This window comes from Pholis gunnellus (assembly GCF_910591455.1).
Source record: "Pholis gunnellus genome assembly, chromosome: 1".
In the NCBI taxonomy this organism is placed as follows: Eukaryota; Metazoa; Chordata; class Actinopteri; order Perciformes; family Pholidae; genus Pholis; species Pholis gunnellus.
The window spans coordinates 23,807,713-23,827,200 of record NC_136528.1 but is presented as its reverse complement, the minus strand read 5'-3'; the positions used below and the strand labels follow the sequence as shown (position 1 = coordinate 23,827,200).

The 19,488-nt window shown below is 38.9% G+C and overlaps 1 protein-coding gene across 1 annotated transcript in view; it reads right to left on the bottom strand.

Moving 5' to 3' along the window:
• The window catches only part of LOC306702172 (ephrin type-A receptor 6-like), a gene marked incomplete at both ends in the record, with an annotated part of 55,639 nt that extends 39,402 nt beyond the window's left edge, over window positions 1-16,237 (bottom strand). Inside the window, 2 exons of the mRNA XM_079167721.1 lie at window positions 8,938-9,002; window positions 16,159-16,237. Coding sequence (XP_079023847.1) covers window positions 8,938-9,002; window positions 16,159-16,237 — 144 coding nt within the window. The remainder of the gene's footprint in view (window positions 1-8,937; window positions 9,003-16,158) is intronic.
• Window positions 16,238-19,488: the final 3,251 nt, after the last annotated feature.

Sequence of the window (19,488 nt, the reverse complement as noted above, 5' to 3'; positions counted from 1 at the left end):
TGTGTGCCATCTTAATTTACTCTTAACCAGTAACATATACACTGATATTTAAACAGCTGATCAAATCTCACAAGTGTTACCTTTTATCATAACATCAAAATTATTAAAATAGACACTGTAGTTACATAATTATAGTCTTTTCTGTATGGGTATGCAAAGGTCTAAAAACAGGGCAGCTTTTAATCGGGTTTAATAGGTGTCACTATCCAGTAAAAGACTTCCGCATAGGATGTAACCTTTGCTTTTAGAAAAACAATTCCTGCTAGATATACTGAAATAACAAAAAATTACAAATTAAATTAGATTCTAATGTTGACATGTATCAAGACTAGTCTTTGTATGAACTACTTAATTTTTAGTATTCTAGCTTTTATTTAGTCATATTTTAGTGAGGGATCTACTTAAGTCTAAGAGTTTAAAATGTCTATTTTTAATTAAAATCTACTATTTTTTTCAGATTTACACATTACTTACTTGATTTGGAATCTACTTTGTTTTCCAAATGTTCCAAATTCTAAGCACTTTTGCAATTTTTTTTCACTGCCTATGCAGCCCTGTGATGTATCAAATGGAAACTTTCAAAATAAAAAACCCTGGTTTGTCTCTCTTTTTGGTTATCTTTCTGTGAGTCTAATACTTTTTCCCTGCAACCGCAAAAGAGAAGAACATTTTTTTTTTTTAAGGCACAGCTCAGCCCTTGTGAACCACAAAGTTACATTTTGTCACATTTTCTAACACACCCACAGCATCCGACGTACTTGGACGTGGGCATTCAGATTCTAGATTTGTCCAACCAGTCTCACCAAGGTGCAAAAGACCACATCACAGGAAAGGTTTAAAACTCAGTTTATTATCATATAAATGCGCTAAAAATCCAAAGGTGAAATATCTGTGCTCGTCGTGGTTAAGCAGGGAGGGAAACAATCCGTGTTATAGAGGCTGGGAAGAAGAGAGAGCAGTCCAAGGCCAAAGGTCAGCTGTGCTGCAGGTTGCTTGCTTACTCAGAGTCCATTGTCAACTTTGCACCTCACTCGTTGGTCGTTCTCACTGAGACACCACCATGGATAAGGCTGGCAACACTTCAGCCTTGTGGAAGCGCAACTCTGCCTTCAATCTGTGCACCTTGAGGGGACCCTGGCCTGCACACAGAGAAACACAGAAGAATATGAGCCACTTAGACATCACATTCATACAATGCCAGCACACAGAGAAAAACTTTTTGCTGCATGTGGAATAAGTATACTCTGTCTATCAAGCAATTTGTAGGTTGTGCACTTCGATGTCCCTTTGTCTCTATAGGGCAGGTCACTCTCTGTCCACCTGCTAACTTCAGCTTCAAATTACATTGCAGCCCCTAGTTTGTAGCCACATGCTATAGCTAGTTTCAAATTACACCAGAAGCAACTATTTTGAAGCTAACTACTTGCTAATGTCAGCTTCAAAAACACAAAAAGCAACTACTTTATAGACAGAATAGCTTCAAGTTACACTAGAGGCAAATATTTTAAAGCCACTTGCTAACATTAGCTTTAAATTACACAAAAAGCTTCTGGTTTATTTTTTTATTATTTCTACAACAATACGAAAATTGGAAAGACTACAATATTCAACCAACTACTTAATTTTATATTCTTACCTTGAAGTTCAGTCTGCACATTCCTCTTCGTTTGACATGCAGAGAGGGTTCAAGAAAGTAACGGTCTAGGAAGCTCATGCTAGAGGCATAGTTTATACATGCTCCTCTCCAACAGAGTTCATTGTTTTGTTGGGTGGGTGCACGTTGCCTAAAAAGATGGGCTCGGATTGCATAAATACAAAGTTTTGAACAAATGCAGGTTAATTCAAAACTAAATATAGACTATACATATAAAGATACAAATTATATTTGTATTGTTAATATCACAGATTACATGATTCAACTTTTACATTGACTTTTTTACCTATTCTTCTCCAAGATAAAGATGACCGAAGCCTTCTCCAAGATTGAAGAGAGACTTTCACTTGCCACTACGTTGGTACCTACATTGTGAAATTCTGTATCCGTGATTTCTACAAAATGGGATGTTCACTAGGAGAACATTATCCAAAGCTTCTGTGTTGAATGTGATATATATACTTTTTCATATTAGAACACGCCTACCAACACACCCACACCCACACCTACAGACACACTGCACAGTCCTTAATTATGTTATATCTTAAAGGTGTTGCACAAAGAGAGACCCAAGGAAGGCAGATGACAGACAGAGTAAAACAATTGAGGTAGTGTTTTCAAATATAAATTATTTAATAACACTTTAACCTTGACAGGTGCAAAAGCAATTAATCTAATATTAATTAAGCTATCTAAATTAGCTCTATAGACACCCAGTGGCTAATGATTAATCAATCATAATCACTTCCTCTTTCATTTGGAACTCGAGCCAGACAATAATACTGTGCCCGTGCCTTTATAAGTGGACTCTGAGGTAGTAATCATGCATATATCATTGCTGTTGGAACTGGAGGAGCAACTTCTTGGTATTTGATCATAATATATTTAATTATATAATCATCATTTAATTCAACTACTTTGTTTTATGGTCACAGCAAGCAGAAACTGTTCTAATGTTCACATGGGCCAAAAATGTGAACGTATCTTTTTCAGCGCTGTGGTGGTGCTTCGAGGTAAATGCTCATATTAGCATGCTAACATGCTTACAATTATAATACTAGCATGTAGATGTTAGTGTATACTATCTTAGTTTAGCTTGTTAGCATGCTAACATTTTCTAATTAGCAAATTACATTGACTATTACATTGACCTGATGATGGACTTACATGAAAGGTCAAGGGTTCAATATCTTTACATGTCATCATCTGGCCGACTGCTGGGGGTGCTAGAGGTCAGTTGATCGCCAGAGTCAAGTCAGTCTCAAAGGAACTTGGATATTCACAGCAAATCCCATGGCTAAATCAGAAAGCTGTTGAAATATTTCCAGCGGGACCAAAGTGGTTGACCGACTGACAGACCGACATTGCCATCACTGCTGCTAGCATGGCTGGAAATCCAATATTCAAACACTCATCTGTTTTCACCAAAGTGAGAATCAGTCTTGTGTTGTACCGTGAGGCCTGAGCAGTGAATTGTCGCATGCCTGTCAGCCTGTTATTTCTGAGATTTTCTGCTAGTGTGTAAAAGAGGAAATGCTTTAGAAGTCACAGAAAGGAATTTTACTTTAAGCTTCAAGACTCACACACTCGAGAGGAGTTTCTTCAACATATGCACTCTATATTTAGTCATTTCAGTGCCCTCCTTACAGTGCAGAAACAGAAACTTTGTATCTTTACAGAAAACAGGCTTCAGCATTAAGTAATTGAAGAACCATTATGCATACAAACAAGAGAAAATGGTAATTTGTCACTCTGTGTGCCTCTGTGTTCTAAAATGCCCCCTTGGGATGTGGCATGGTTCAGAGCAGAGAAAACAAATGCAAACCCAGAGTTTGAAAGATGAGCTGCAGCCCACGCTCTCTGAGGCAATCAGATATGCACCTACTAATCGCTCTGCCTATTAGCCCCGAGCTTAGCAGACTGTAGCAGACAGATACCAGGTTTTGAGTACAAGGTGTAGAACTAATTAATGTATTAAACTAACACTAATATTGCAATATGGGAGTGCAATACCAGGTTCTCTGAAACGGACCTGCTCACTGTTACTTAGTGTGGAGGCTTGCCCTGTGATGAAATACTGAAAACCGTGATTAATGCAAAAAAACAAAAAGCAATTAAAACACCTCATATCAACACGACACTTACACTACAATTAGACCTGCCCCATATTAAGTGTCCTCTTGACTTTTGCTTGCTTTGGACTCCACGTCCAAAGAGATTTTAACAAAGTTTGCAACACAGCAATCAATGACTATGTTGTCTGCATACATCATGGAAGATCATTATTCAATCTGTCTTTTGTCACCTGTCTGTCTGTCTTGAATTTGCCGGTCGACCCTCATCTACCTACATGCATGTCTTTTATTGTTGTTTAGCTGTGTCTGACTGCTTTATGTATTTCACATACTCTGCATGCTGTTATGTTTTGTGCCTCTGACGTGGATGTTTTTTAGTGTCTAAGCATAATATTGTCTTCAGTCCATGTTTCTATTTAACATAGTTATCCCTCATTTTATTTGCTTTGTGTGTGTTGACTTTGAGAGCCTCTGTGTTGCATGTCTTGTTAGTACTTGACAATGTATAAGAGCATTTACAGAAATGCTTTTATTAATGTGCACTGTCCCTTAAAATAAAATTGCTTCATAAATTACCATTTACTTGAAGAGTTTCAGTCCATTTTCAGGCTTGAAGTGGAAAGACACATAGCAGCTGCTCGATTCCACATGGCAGCTATATTAATATAGTGGAGTGGTGCTGAGTGGATTAGCACTTGTGGCTGCAGTGATAGGTCTTTTATGTTAACAGTGGAAGATGCTAATCATGTATGCATGTAGAAAAACGTACAGTTCTCTTGTGCTGATCAGACATTTGTGTAGCTGATTTTTTTTCTTTACACTTGTACCTAATTCAACCATATTTGTCTTTCTGATTTGAACATGCATGGTGACAGAAGGTTCTATGAACCGATCAGCTTGTTTGATGCAGGACTGCACAACATACAGCGATTTGTGTTTCAGCTGCTCTTTGAGCCTCTGCATCATAATTTGCATGCGCTGTGCAAATTTAACACTAATAAAAAAATGTAGTCCTTTTTGAATCCCTTTTGTCATGTTACCACAGGAGACACACTGTATGGGCATATCAAATGTGATGATCAGCCGACAGTGCCTCTAACTTAATTGACATGAATATCTCCTACAAATCTAAAATGAAGTTTTCAATGTAGTATTATGATGTCACTTTTACGACTATCATTTGCCTTTTGAAAATTGGTCATGAAATGGAAATTTTTCTATTACTTCATTTTAGTTGATTTATTTGTGCCTGTGTCCGCTTAAACACAAATGATTAAAAACCAGTATAAAAAATGACGATGCACAATCTTTGACCTGGATGCTGTTGAACACAGTGCAGCCTGTTTTCTCTCATTTCCTTTCTGCGTACAGTTTTTGTCCCGAGGACTCAATGCTGGACAGAAGGGCTGAAACCTGTGCATGTAAGTCCCAATATGCCTTTTCCACCTCCTGTTATGGCTTCAGCGAGGATTCCTACCTCTCAAGAAAAGTAGCATTCTGCATCTGCTTTGAAAATTGATGATACCAGCTTGTATCAGCCCCCCCATTGACTTCACAGAGACACACACGAGCCTTTTTCATGTCATTCAGAAGCAGTTGCCAAGCCCTATCATTGTGTAGAGAGACATTCAGACATTAAAAACGTGGGGTGAGTTTCTTACTGTACGTGTTATGATAGTTTCTTTGGACCATGGCTCCTGGCAGCTTAAGGTCTGCACTCAGCTCCTGACAGAAAACTTTGACAGCCACTGAAGTCGGTCAATGTAAAGTTGTCATGCAGGTTGTTTATCACTGAAAAGAGGCTTAGATGGAACATGTTCCTCACAGATAAATAGATCGTCTTCTAAATCAGTGATATAGAGACCAGGCTAACTAACATGAGCAGAAGCCTCTCCCTTCACTAGCGGTGAGGTGACGTGGATCAACCGACATCAATCAACATAATTAATGATGAAACAGAAAAAATGTAATGTATGTGTCAGTTTATAAAGCCAACATTCAATTAGGTGGTTACGTTTTTCATTTAGTGTCATCGTGAAATATTTCTTGACAGTTTATTTCTCTGAGAACTTTGCTGGAAGTAGCGCTATAGAGAGTGTGACCAGAACTTTAGATTTATTTCTAAGTTCAACACAAGTCTGCCGTAGTACGTTTTACTTTTGCCTCACAAAACGACTGCTCTTCCCACCTAGTTGCCTTTCCTCGCCTACTCATGGCTTCTGTGTGTTATTAAATTATACTGCGAATGGTGGCAGTGGGAGAACTGTGAGAAATGAGAGAGCAAGTGAAAGGGAGCAAAAGAGGTGCCATTTATAGTGAAAATGTAATGGTAATTCAGTGCTGTTAATGCCAATACTTAGACCCTTCAGCAGAGCTTTTTCATTTGGCCTCAACCTATAAACTACAGTATAGGATAATTTTAATAAATCATACTCACATACTGACACTGGCCAATTACTTGTCTCAATATCACAAAATATGTGAAAAACAGGTTGTGAATACCAGCCAAAAAAAATAAATACATCTGATCATTTTTCATCATTATGTGTGGATTTGGATCATCAGTGTTTAAGCTCTAATCACAAAAGCAGTGGACCAAGTTTGTAAAGATGGAAACCCCTAATATTGCCTGTCTCATAGTCAAAAGGACACATTCATCCTTTAAGGCCATATGATTGAAGAAAAGCCCTTAAAGTTCTAATCTTTTTAGTGAAGATGGGTTTATTAACCTTTAATATTTTAAAATAGAATTTGTACAGCCCAATATCGTAAATTTGCCTCAGCGGACTTTACAATCTGTGCAACATATGGCATCCTCTTTCCTTGGACCCTCGCATGGGTCATATACAAATTATAGAGCATGACTTTTCGTGGGTACAGCTACAAACACATTGACCATCACTGTCACATCAGCCACTTTTAGCTTGCATAGAAAGCAAAATCTCTCAGTAAACTTTCACCTTGGAAGGAGGTCTCATGGTTACCTGGTTAAACCAATACTACAAAGCTAGTGTTTCCTCAGCTTAGGATATGATTGACCAGTGAGTCACTTAAAGCCACTTTCAGATGAACTCACTACCAAAACTATTATGGTATTAGTAACTCTGACGACAGTCAATATAATCCCAGTGAAAGAGAGTGTGTTAACCGGAGTTAACTAGTATCAACAAACATCTGTGAGATTATTTGTACAGCAGGGAAAAAAAAAAAATCCCATTTTAGGTGAAATTCTACTGTGAGAATCATCGTTTCATAGGTGTTAAAAAAGACAGGACGTTACACAAACCTGTACCTACATTGCACACAGATACTGTTGTGTTACCAACAATGGTGGAGGCTGAGAGGTATGAGGTTTAGATTAAAATAAGACAATTTGTCATTGTCAGACTAAGGGGAAAAGAGACAGAGAGGTCTTATGAAAATATCATTAAATCTCTGTAGTAATAATGAATTATTGATTCGATGTGAATCTGGGTGGTGGCGTCGCGTTTGTGTTCAACCAATTAATGACATTGTTGCTCCCCATAGCAAAAACCTGTGTAGGCAATGTGCAAGGGAGGAAAAGCTGTTGCAATATTGATATTTGGCCCTGAAAATAGTATTTTCAGTATTTTGTTACTATTATTGGTTTTGCTCCAAAGGATTTATTACACTTTTGATAATAGCCTGAAAGCACAAACAGTCTCGCCACCGCCTCGTGTCCCAAATTAGACACAACATCATGGACAAATTATAGTTGTTGCTGATGGTTGCAGTCGCAGCTGAAATATTTGTAAGAATGAAGTCTACAGCATTTTCCCTTCAGGCTTAGCCATGTAAAACTGATATGCTAAAATTAAATTAGTTTAATATCTAGACGTTCTAAAGGCTTGATCAACTCTGTATTCATTGCAAATAAACATTGTTGTGTGTGTTTAATAAAAAACACCAGTGGAGAAACCCAGAGACTATTAAGTCAAGATTGTTGTGTTTTAGGAGATTTATTCTGCCTTTGCGTTTCAGAAATGGTCTCTAAAAGTATAGTTTGTGTATTGTTATTTATATTTTAACCGTGCATTGTTTGTGAAAAGAGTTGATGTAAGCTCCATTTGCTTTTGCTGTTAAATTAAATGAAATATCCCTCTACAAACTCGGACACAAATCTTGCAGTATATTAGTGCAGTAAAATCTCATTCATCCGGTCGTTTGCTCACTTCTTTCCAAACACATACATCTACTCTAAAACCTTATTATTTAGAACACTTCTGCATAAACATTCTCAGACTTGCGCAGGCGTGCTACTTGTACTCGGAAGTCCAAAGTGTTTTAAATACTAAGGTTTTAGCAAGGTTGCATGTGTTTGGGAAGCGCTGAGCTAGTTTTGCTGTTGTTGAACTGGCCATCTACTTTGATTCATCACAAATCTTCCCCAGTTTTTTGATCCTTCGTTCACCATGGAGGCATGTGAGAAAAACAAGAATTCATGGTAACACAGGGTGAGTAATTGATATGCAAAACGCTCATTTGGGGAGAGAAGCATTCCAGTAAACAGCTTTTCATTAAAATGAAGCAAAGCGTAAGTCTTTCAACTCTCTGCTGTGTTGTGCTTGGTGCTTCCTTGTGTTGGTGAGGTCAGGGCCTAGACGGCAAACATCAATGCTAATCTACGTTCACATAATAATCCATTCCATGTGACTCAGCTGATTGAGATGATGCACATGTTGAAGGAAAGCATTAAAAGACTGTTGAAACATTTGATTGTAACTTGGACATCTTCAAAATAGTTCACTTTTTAACTAGCGTGGTTTTAACCTTATAGACATTTTTCACCAACAAATCACCAAATGGAAGGTCTGATTACTGTCAGGAAGGTTGACATGTGAAATATGTAACCAGTTGGTTATGTTTTCAAATGAGACCCAGGGTCCTTCCTTCTGCTTGTATCTGACTTAAGCACAAAACTTTAACAACGTTGGCTACTCAGGCTGAAGGGTTCAGTTTTGGAAAGAAAGGGTTGTAGATCCGGTTAGGACAGTTTGGAAGTTCAGGTCTAAAATATTCTCTACTTAATGAGTAAATTTGGTACATCAAACCTTTTCATTTAATTTTGGTGTAAATTATTCAATTTGCTAACTTGTTTTACTGGTTATATTCAAGTTTGTATAGATGTATATACAGTAAGTTTGTTCAAAAGCCCCAAACTGCTTAAGAAATGGTAATGTAACTCACCCCATTGACAGGATAGGTCTTCCAGTCCAGCTCTCCTAGCATTGTCTTAGTGTCCAACAGAACCACTAGAGGGAGAGAGAGAGAGAGAGAGAGAGAGAAAGGGCAAAATAAAGTCATGTCAAGTGGAGGAGAAAAGTTGGAAGAACGACAGTATAAGCACAAAGTGTGACAGGAGAGAGCAGAGAGGGGAAGAGAGAGAGTGTGAGAGGTTGGACAGTGAATTTTAAAAAGAAGAGAAATGGAGGTGACAAAATGGGAAGAGAGCAGAAAATAGTTATCAAGCTGTCAATGAGGTGCTGACAGAGCTGTAAAGCCCTTATCAGATTCAACCACCTATGAAATAACAGCTCTTAGGAAAGTCCAGGACAACACCAACACTAACACAGATGGCAATTTAGGCTCCATCTGGAAGTCTGGGTGATTAGCACTCTGCCTCTCAGAGGTCAGGAGTTTTCTGTCTTCAAGTCAGAGATGAATAAAGGGAAAGATAAAAGACAAATACAGCCAACCTTTATGAACCGTATCATATTCTTCAGAGAACTGAAGTTCCCCCTTGAGCCAATTGATATCATCCTGTCACGTGATATAACAGCCCGAGATTGTGTAATTTTGAATCACAAAGCTTTTCTTGGCGGGCACCTGCCCTGTGTAGCTGGTTGAGGTTAGACGTTAGGGTCAGGATGGCTCATTCTTCGGGGCATAGTACCTGAACAACTCGGATTTCCGGTACCTTGCGCGAGCATAAAAGCCTGGCCAATCGTAGCATTTGAATGCTACGCAGTGTATCTTGCCAAGATAAGAAGGGGGTTTCATAATTATGCCCTAAAAAGTACGCCCAACTTGGATGATTCCTCACAATTTAGGTCCAGTTCCAATTATCAGTGCCAATGCTGGAAGTAGTGTAGCATATATACAGCGAGGCAATAAAGCACAGTGTGAAGGTGAATGGGCGCATGGCAAGTCTTTCATTCAGGAGACCAACGGTTTTTTTTCCGTCACAGACCTTCATTTAGCATTTGCTGTTTTATTAATTGTAGTTATGATCGTGCCCTAAACTAAACCACATGGCAGAAGGTAAAACAGTATTATAATAAGGCACGGTCACGCTCACTTCAACCATACTTGCATTTTGGGTTAAGCGTGTGTTCACACCAGTCTGCCTGATGTCGACTTTAGACTGTGCATTAGTGGAAAATAAAAGACACGGCGACTGGGACACTTCCAACAAAAAGGCCTAGTTTTGTAAATTATACGACGTCACCTTTGACTGGTCCAGGTCCAACGTTTACATCTGATGTGTCTTGAATGTATCGCTCTGATAGACAATCTGAATTTTAAAAACTATAATCTAATCTCAGCATCAGTGTTTGTTGGTGTTTTTGTTTGATCGTGTTAACAACTTTGTTGATTTGCGTGCAACCGTGAGCACATTGTCCACGTACAAGTGTGACAATCTAGAGCTGTCTGCACTCTGGTCACGGCTCAGGCATGAGGAGAGCCATTATCTGGCCCTTGCTAAGCCCCCTGAGCCAATTTGATATGATGAATGTGCAATTTCCTTTGTCTCCACACAGCCAGTTAATTACAATCTCTATCGATAAAGTGCGTCCCACTTCAGCGGTCGACACTACAGACCAAAGAGTCACATCTTCAGACGACCTGTCACTCCCGACTTTGCCAAATCTGGATTAATTCAATGGCGTTGAACTGTTTTAAGAACAAGTCAGCTCACCAGAGAAGATACAATTTGATGAGACTAAATGAACCCCTTCAGTATTTACAGAGACTTCATTTAGCCTTGATCCCCTGCTGGTAATTAAGGGCAGAATTATAATAAGATGGCCTCGCTTCTGTTTAAAAGGAGGACGTGGAGAGAGGGAGGGAGACAGAATGCGAGACAGACAAAGAAAGAGAGATGTTGATTTCTGACAAAATTACAAGAACAATCTTTCATAATCATGAGCAATGTTCCATAGCATGTTTGACAGTGGCAAACGTTTCCCACCAACTCCCTTCACTGTCTGTCTGTCCCTCTCATACACACAAATACACACACACACCCAAACACACAGTAATGTAGTCATAGCATAATTAAATTCCTGCAACTGTAGGAGCCAGGAAATAATAGATGACCCAAGACCATAGTGCTGAATTTGATACACAGATTTTCTCACTCAAAGCGCGCACACACACATACACACACATGCCGACAAATCACATTACTCTTGTCTGGGTATTGTGTCTGGAAGCATGATAATCTGCTACCTTTCTATAGGACCATAGGAAGAGTCACATTTTTGAATATAAAGTGGGCACAAATAATCTATATAGCAGTAAATCGCAACAGTTTCTCTTCTGATATCTCGTCAATATCTACACTTGCTGAGTGAGGTGTTCAGTACAAATGAATCCTAAAGGTGAGCTGAGTGTATTCAGTTGCTAAAAGCTCAATGAAAACCACCACAATCACAACGTGGTAACTCTCCTGTAGGTGGTTGCTGAGCTATTAATCTTAATATCAGTGCATGCATAGGCCTTGTTTTGAACCAAACTGAACAAAACAATTTGTACCAGAAACAGACTAAACATGCGTAGTACCTAACACTCAACAGAAACAAAGTCACTGTTAACGTCACAACGACTCCAGTGTCCCTACAGAAAACCACAACTTGACGCTTTTAAGATGTATTTGTGTGTGCAGATTAAACAAACAAGATATGATATGATTATTAGTGAGCTTTAGAGGGGCTGGTGGCCAGATGTTTTACCTACTGAGAGAACCAACTGTTTACCCCTTCTTCAAGTTTGTATGCTAAGCTAAGCTAACCATCTCCTGGCTGCAGCTTCATATTCACCATATGACATCAATTTTCTCAGTTAACTTTCAGTATAACAAACAAATAAATGTAGTTCCTTAAGTGTCAAGCTATTCAGGTTTCATCTTCTGTTAAACAGACATCATGATAAAGTTTGGTCTGTTATTTTACCTTCACACTATGGTAGATTTCTTTGACTTATGATTCCCACCACTCTTAGTAAATACAAACATTTTGTTGTGCAGTGGCACTACACGTGTGATTTCTCTATAAAAACAAGCCTCACCTACCAGCTGTACATTCAGATCTCTTTATTACACAGCCTTTATTGAAGAGTTGTTTTCTGAAAATTGCTGCGTGTGTCTATGGGTGACATCTGACTAAAGTTGGGAAAAGTTTCCTATATATCTTCCCTGCAATTGGCTCATGAAGACTCTAGAACTAGACATTAGAATCCTAAATTATTGAAGTATTTGGCTGAGGATATTCAAGCAGACAAGCACTTGGCTGAGATCCCTCAGAGAGACAGACATTTCTATAAGGGCCCTCGTCTTTTTTTTCAGTTTCCAGGATGTGGTTTCAGAAAGCCATTGGGAGAGCAAGAATCATTATTTTCTATATGAGATGGCAATAAAAGTCGACAGCAGCATCTATTTCAGATGATGTTGCATGTATCCTTGTATTTAAAGCGGAAGACCTCAATGCTACTGTGTCGGGGTGAACTGTTACAGTGATGCCAGAGATAACAAAGAAATGTTGAAGTATTTAGTCGATAAGTGATTAGCTGGTGAGCAAAAATGACAGTTTGGGTAATGGATTCATGTGTGAGCCATTTATCGAGAGAAAATACCAAGTATTTGCTGGTTACAGCCTCTCAGATGTGAGGATTTGCTTGTGAACTGAAGCTTTCAGACAAACTCCTCCCCCAAACAGCAGGTGTCCAATCATAGTTCAGCAACTGTAATTAGGAGTTTACACTCCAATCAACGGTATAGCCTTTTGCCAGACACAGTGGTTGGTCATTACTGTATATTGACAGCAAACAGCAATATGACCAATAAATACCTTGTTATATAAAAACAACATCTCATCTCTGTCACTTTCTCACAGTCTGAGGGGACATACACAAGCGATTCACATTCATTAACAAACTCTCACACACACACACACACACACACACACACACATATATATATACGTTTGATTTCACTATATATTAAACTTCTCATGTTGCTGTTTTTTAAAAGTTTCCCCTGTGTGCATCCCCTCCCCTTCAAGCCTGTCACCACCACATGCAGACAGGCATCCTGTGGGGAAAACTGAGCACACACATACACACACACACACACATGCACACACACACCAAACACAACACAGACACAAGACACAGAAAAATTAAGTGAAGGAGACTTTGACATTTGGCTAGTGAAAGGGCTCCTGTTGTCTTTGAAAATGTGTATCCTAAACATTAAACATTCAGGAAGGAATATAAAACTGACCTCCGCAAATGTGCAAAGTAGAAGATGTCAAGAACAGATTACATTATGATAATGTATGATATGAGTATGGCTGAGGGGAGATGAAATGATTATGTCCTGTTTCTCTACATGCAACTGCACACACTGCCCATGTGAGAGAAATCTTTTTTGTGGGAAATCATATATTTCTGTACATTTAATGTCAACCACTTGCCCAACATAATAGGTACATAACATAATAAAGTAAGTATCACAAGTGTCTGTGAGGGCCAAAATCTGTTATATTTTCATCCAAGAATGTATGAACCCATAGAAGACAGAGCGGCAGAAATAGGCAACTCATAAGCATCAGTATAGCTGGCAGAGTATGCCACAGGCTGAAATTTACAGTCTGTGGTGCCTACGGCAATGTTTCTGTGCATTCAGACTTTGCAGGTGAAGTATAATGTCAGAGCCTCATCCATAATTTGGCTGATTTAGCTCAGTCTGTAACAGTTAACAGAACCTATAGGTATGATTTATTTTCTGTGTGTGTTCATTGGAATTCAAAGCAATTGATTACATTTTTAAGATGAGATTTGATTAGGTTGAAAACTTACTGAAACATGAGTTCCACTGACATGTTTAGACTTTTAATATGTGCTCTAAATGTCACAATATCGGTAGGACTACAGATATATATATAGGCCTACATTTATTAAACTGTCAACACTGAAAATTGCATTGTTTAGGACAGGAGTCTGCAGCCTTTACTATCCAAAGAGCCATTTTGTCCTATTTTCCACCAAATAAAAGCTATTTGATGTCACAGTTTTTAAAGTTTTATATATAGTTATATTATTTATACAAAAACTATAGTTTGTTGTATTTATGAAATTATTGAACAAGAACAAAAAACACTTGTTGACATTTTATTGCTATTTTACGTGTTATAACAATATCAAACTCTTATGAAGAGGAGAGTTTGCAGCAGTTGAGGAATCGCTCTTTTTCTCTCATCTCCAGCGTGATACTGTCCAGCAAATGCTGTGTGCTTGTTCTGGAAGCATCTTTCAACATTACATTTTTTGTTATTTGCAAATTTCTCGCCGCATATCAAGCATACAGGTAAGCCAGTATCGCAGTGAAAGCAAATGAATACGTCCACGCAGAATTAAACTCTATTTTCCTCCGTGACTTTTCTTCTCTTGGATTTATCCATTGATAGTTTAGCGAGGGCGGCAGTCTGCAAATCATGATTAGCCACCTGCAGGGAAAGGCGCAAGACCAAGAAGATGCAAGTGGCGGATCTCGTAGCGCGGCCGTTTTTGAATATATTGCTATTTTGCTCGATAGAGTTCGAATCCAGGTTGATGCGATCTTTACATAAATACATTTTCTTCAATGTATTTCTTTATACGTGGCTGTGATGTAGTGCTGCACTTATACAATCGTAATCCCCGCAATATATATGAGATGTGGCTTTTAGATCTCCAGCAATATGTTTGTGAATGTGAGAAGAATCTGGCAACAAAGACAGAAAACAGCTGCTGCTGTTACGTGAACACAACACACGCATTCACACGCACGGAAGGGAAACCAGTAGGTTTGAAAACCAGTAGTACCGGCACCCACTGCATGCCCAGTGTACGTGAATAGTCACGTGATATTTGTTTTCAGGCATTTAAGTTTGGACAGAGATCATCTCGAAAACAATGCTTAAACGCTGTGTGGATGGAGGACTCAGGGAGCCGCAACAGAGGGGCCGAAGAGCCGCATGCAGCTCCGGAGCCGCGGGGTGGCGACCCCTGGTTTAGGATAATGAAATTGAATAGCCTACTGAATATAAAATTCAGTTTATGAACTTACACTTATATTTTATTGAATATTTATGAAATAACTCTTTTTCAAGGATTTTTGAATGGATGCTAATTTTAAATCTATTTAAAAGAAATCTCACTTACCCCCTGGATATATTTGGGGAGAAAAGTATAACTACCACATGATAATCACTGGCAAAAATGTGTGTTGTAATCTATATATTATCAATGAGTTGGAGTAGACATAGATCAACTGAGCTCTTGCTAAAAAGCCACTGACATATTTTAGTTCATGTTCATGTCGAGGTTGTACATCTTTAGATGTGCAGTATTTGTAAAATCCAGAGCCAAATTAATCTATTTTGAGACAGAGTAACTGTACAGTATTAGTACTGCCATGTTAAGTGTTTCAGAGAAGTGTGTTGTAGCCAACACAGTATCAGTGATCAGGACAACAGTTACATTTACTGAAACCAAGACTGACATATTTTGGTTTTAGCCAACATTTTGAAGCTCTGCATGAATACATGTGTTTTTGAATCATTCAGAACTCGACTGATATATTTTGAAAGACTTCATTACTGCCATGTTCAGTCCTTCAAAGCGGTGTTGTGTAAGCTATCAGTGGTTAGGACAGATGAGTCTACTGAAACCAAGGCTGGCATAATTTAGATTTTTAAACTGCACATGCATGTTTCAATGTGTTTTCTGTTGTTGTTGTTGTAAAGCTAAAACCAAGAGACTTACTCAGTTTGGTTAAACCAACAAATTGACATTGGAGTGATATAGCAAAACACAGGTGTCAGGTGTCATTTCATTATCTGTACAAAATAGAATCACCTGTGAAAAGATTACGCCACTACTCTTCTTGGCACCAAAGACCACTAAATATGCTTAGTGTGTTGAAAGTATTTAACAAGTGAGACAAATGTTCTGGTTGCAGACAGTTTTAAGAAAGCACTGCAAAAAATCAAGTTACTTTGGGTTTTGCAGGTGAAGGTGCGCGTGTGTGGAAGAGCAGAGGATCAGTTCTGATTAGGCAAAAAAAAAGCTTTAAAATGGTTCAAATATTTAAATTGGTGCATCACGCTTGCTCCAAGTCTGTGGTTCGAAGCTCTTTGTACTCACCTTGGTTTGTGGTTCCCGGGTCCGACAGGATACTTCTAAGCAAGAACAAAAACACAAAGTATTTCCCACCGGAGCACATCGTTGAGTCAGACACAAGTGCGCTCTGAACTAAAACGCTGCACAGACTCCTAAATAGATCCCCAAGATGAAGAGGTAAGGAGGTTTCATGTAAGAGGCAACTGAAATCTCCCCGCGGTATCCAGACTCGGAAGGTGACTCTCGGATCCACACGAGTTCTTATTTAATTATTTTTCAGCCATGCCGGACCCCGGACGCAAAGGACCAGACGACAAAAACAGCCAGCCATACCGTACGAAAAACCCGACGGCTTGAGCTGTTGCAAGTTCGGAGGAGTATTTGTCTGGAAACACGGGCAGGTCGGCAGGTGCAGACTATCCCAAACTGTCCAAAAGCGAACTTCCCGGATGTGCGTTTGTGGAAAGTCAGTCAGTTTGTCTTTAATGCCTTTAATTTAAGAGAAAAGAGAGACGGGGGAGAGAAAAGGGGAAAATCCTGTTCTTCTTTCAGCCAGTGCATCCCTCACTGTGTCTCTGAATCACTGCGTGCATATATCTCTCTCTCTCTCTCTCTCTCTCTCTCTCTCTCTCTCTCTCTCTCTCTCCTTTCTTTTAGAGGACGAATGCTCTTGCGCAAGCCAATTTCTTATACCTCAAGTCCGTGCGTGCAAATCTAACTTGGTCTTTGTGGTATTTCTCACTTGACACCATGTAAAACGCACCTCCATCAGACATTATTGATTCAGGGGGAGACGCTGAGAAGATGGGAGGAAATATGAAACCATTATTGAAGTCTGTGTATCCCATCTGTGCCATGATGTAGGTTACCTGCATTGGACTATGTTGTAGGAATAGTAATGTGTCTAGGCCAGTTTCTATTTATGGTGGCAGGGGAGGAAGGCGAGCAGACAAATAGAGTATAAGTTGATATGGGACCTGGTGGGTTAAAGGCGCACACACACACACACACACACACACACACACACACACACACACACACACACACACACACACACACACACGCACACACAAATTCATTAATTACATGGAAGGCTGTTGTCTATATTCTAATGGGCCGTTGTCTATATTCTAATGGGTCCATCTAAGATCTATAATGCAAACGGGTGTCTTTGGATCCCTGCTGAGGGGAGAAGGTTAACAGGGATATTGCTCAGCAGCTGCATTATGTGTGGACTACCCACCAATTAATAATGGAGAGTAAATACTGTAAAATAATTACAGTATATTTGTCATGTCAAAGAGCTGTGGCAATAGAAAAACATGAAGGTGAAAAATGAATACGGGAATCATTTCATGACTAAAAATGTTTGAATCTTCTAATTTTATAATTGAGTTTATTTTACTCTCATTTGCTGTGGGCTTGAATAGATTATTTTCATGAACAGGAACAATTTCATTTGAGAATATAAACTTGTAGGCCTAGTCATAATTGTTAGATTTGATTCTATAATTTATCAAAATGTGTTTGTACATTATTTGTGAGATAAACTGTACATATTTAAATCTTTACGCTGCAGTGCAGTCATTTATATGTAACTACAAATTAATTTAATACAGACTGCAAAGGCTCATGCCCTGATCACAACCTGCAATGTCTCAGCACTGCTAGATACATTTTCCCGCTTTTTTTCAGTGACTCACAATCACTTTGAATCCACCACGACACCTTCAATCTCGTACATCTATGAACTGAATAACTGACACAACTGTCAGTTGTTGTTGAAACACAGATTCTGCCTTGTGTAATGATGATTCGAGACTGATTAGTCATTTACACTTTACAGAGATTACACAAGCCATTACAGATGCCACTGTTGTTCTAACTCTTCACTTTAGATCAGGGGTCCCAAACTCAAGGCCCGCGGGCTGAATCCGGCCCACCACGTCATTTTATGTGGCCCGCGAATCCGCCAGCAAAAAAAAAAAACTCTCTGCTAATGCATGAATATAAGATACATGTACATGAAGGTAGCACTGCTGTCCAACTGGCAGCTACTTATTACTATTCATTCCATTAAAAATGATAGTAGGCTATTTAGGATATGTCACTTTTTAGGCAGCTTCCATGCAAACACTTAAGAAATACAAAGTAAAAGCTTAAATTAGGCATTCCAAGTTGTCAAGTGGTCACATGATAGTGGACTATTAGCCTCAAAACTGCTCTCTCTGAAGCTGAGCTGATTGTATGCCTTCTTTTGTGGATGTCCACATCGTTTGTTTATAGTTTTATAGCAAATTAAACTTTTTATGGCAATGTCTGTTCAGAACAGTGACGTGCGGTGAGGTTCGTGGCTGGTGAGGCACCGACTCTTTCAGAGTCAGATTTACAAATATATGAACCCAATATAGAGTAGCTTAAATCACCATTCAATTGACAACTTGCACATTGACTATACTGGTTGTTTCTCATATTTCATATCAGCATTCTTTACACACACATAGGTAAGGTACATATTTGATTGCACCAGGAGCGTATGCTCTGCGACCTGCCCCACCAACCTGTGTTTCAGAAGCGGAGCGCACGCGGGAACCACCCGCGAAAATCGCGAGATCCCGCCATAATCTGTAACAACTACGTATTTATAAAGAGAACAACAAACACATAAAAGGTTACTTTTCCTGTCCGACGTTGGATTGCTGTTTATTTGGTCATATTTCCCTGTTTTTTGAGAATTGTTAAAGCTTAGATATTTAATCTTCAATGTTTGCAGTCAAAGCTAAAAATAAGAAGAAGAAGAGAAGTGTAGAAGAAGAGTAACGGCAGAACAAGCACTGCTCGTCGCTGCCTCACCTCGCGTGTCTCCTCTCTGTTTGAACAGCACATGAGCAAATTCAGCGATTTTGACTATAAAAATGCTTTGAATGATTGAAATCATACAGAAATTACATACTTCAAGGAAACAAAAACAAATACAGCTTTAACAGATGTAGACTCACACTCTTGCTACAGTCTACTTCTCTGTGAAAAACATTTTGATTGTGATCTGTTTGCACGCTCAAGGTGCGACGCTGCCAGTGCATTTCCAAGGTAATACATTTTAAATCGTGTTAATTTGCTGCTATTTTATTGTGAATATTGTGGGTATGACAAAGATAAAGATTGCCACGATCTGAGTGGACAGATGCACTACTGCTTGGACTTGATTCATGTTGTGTGTTCTGCATCTGCATCTGTTATTTGTTCCTTGTCTGTGTTAGAGAAAATAATGTTTGCCATCCATTATGAAAAACACCCAAGTTAAAATAGTTAGCTTGTAAGCTTCTGTCTATAGTTATTAACTAATGAAATAGA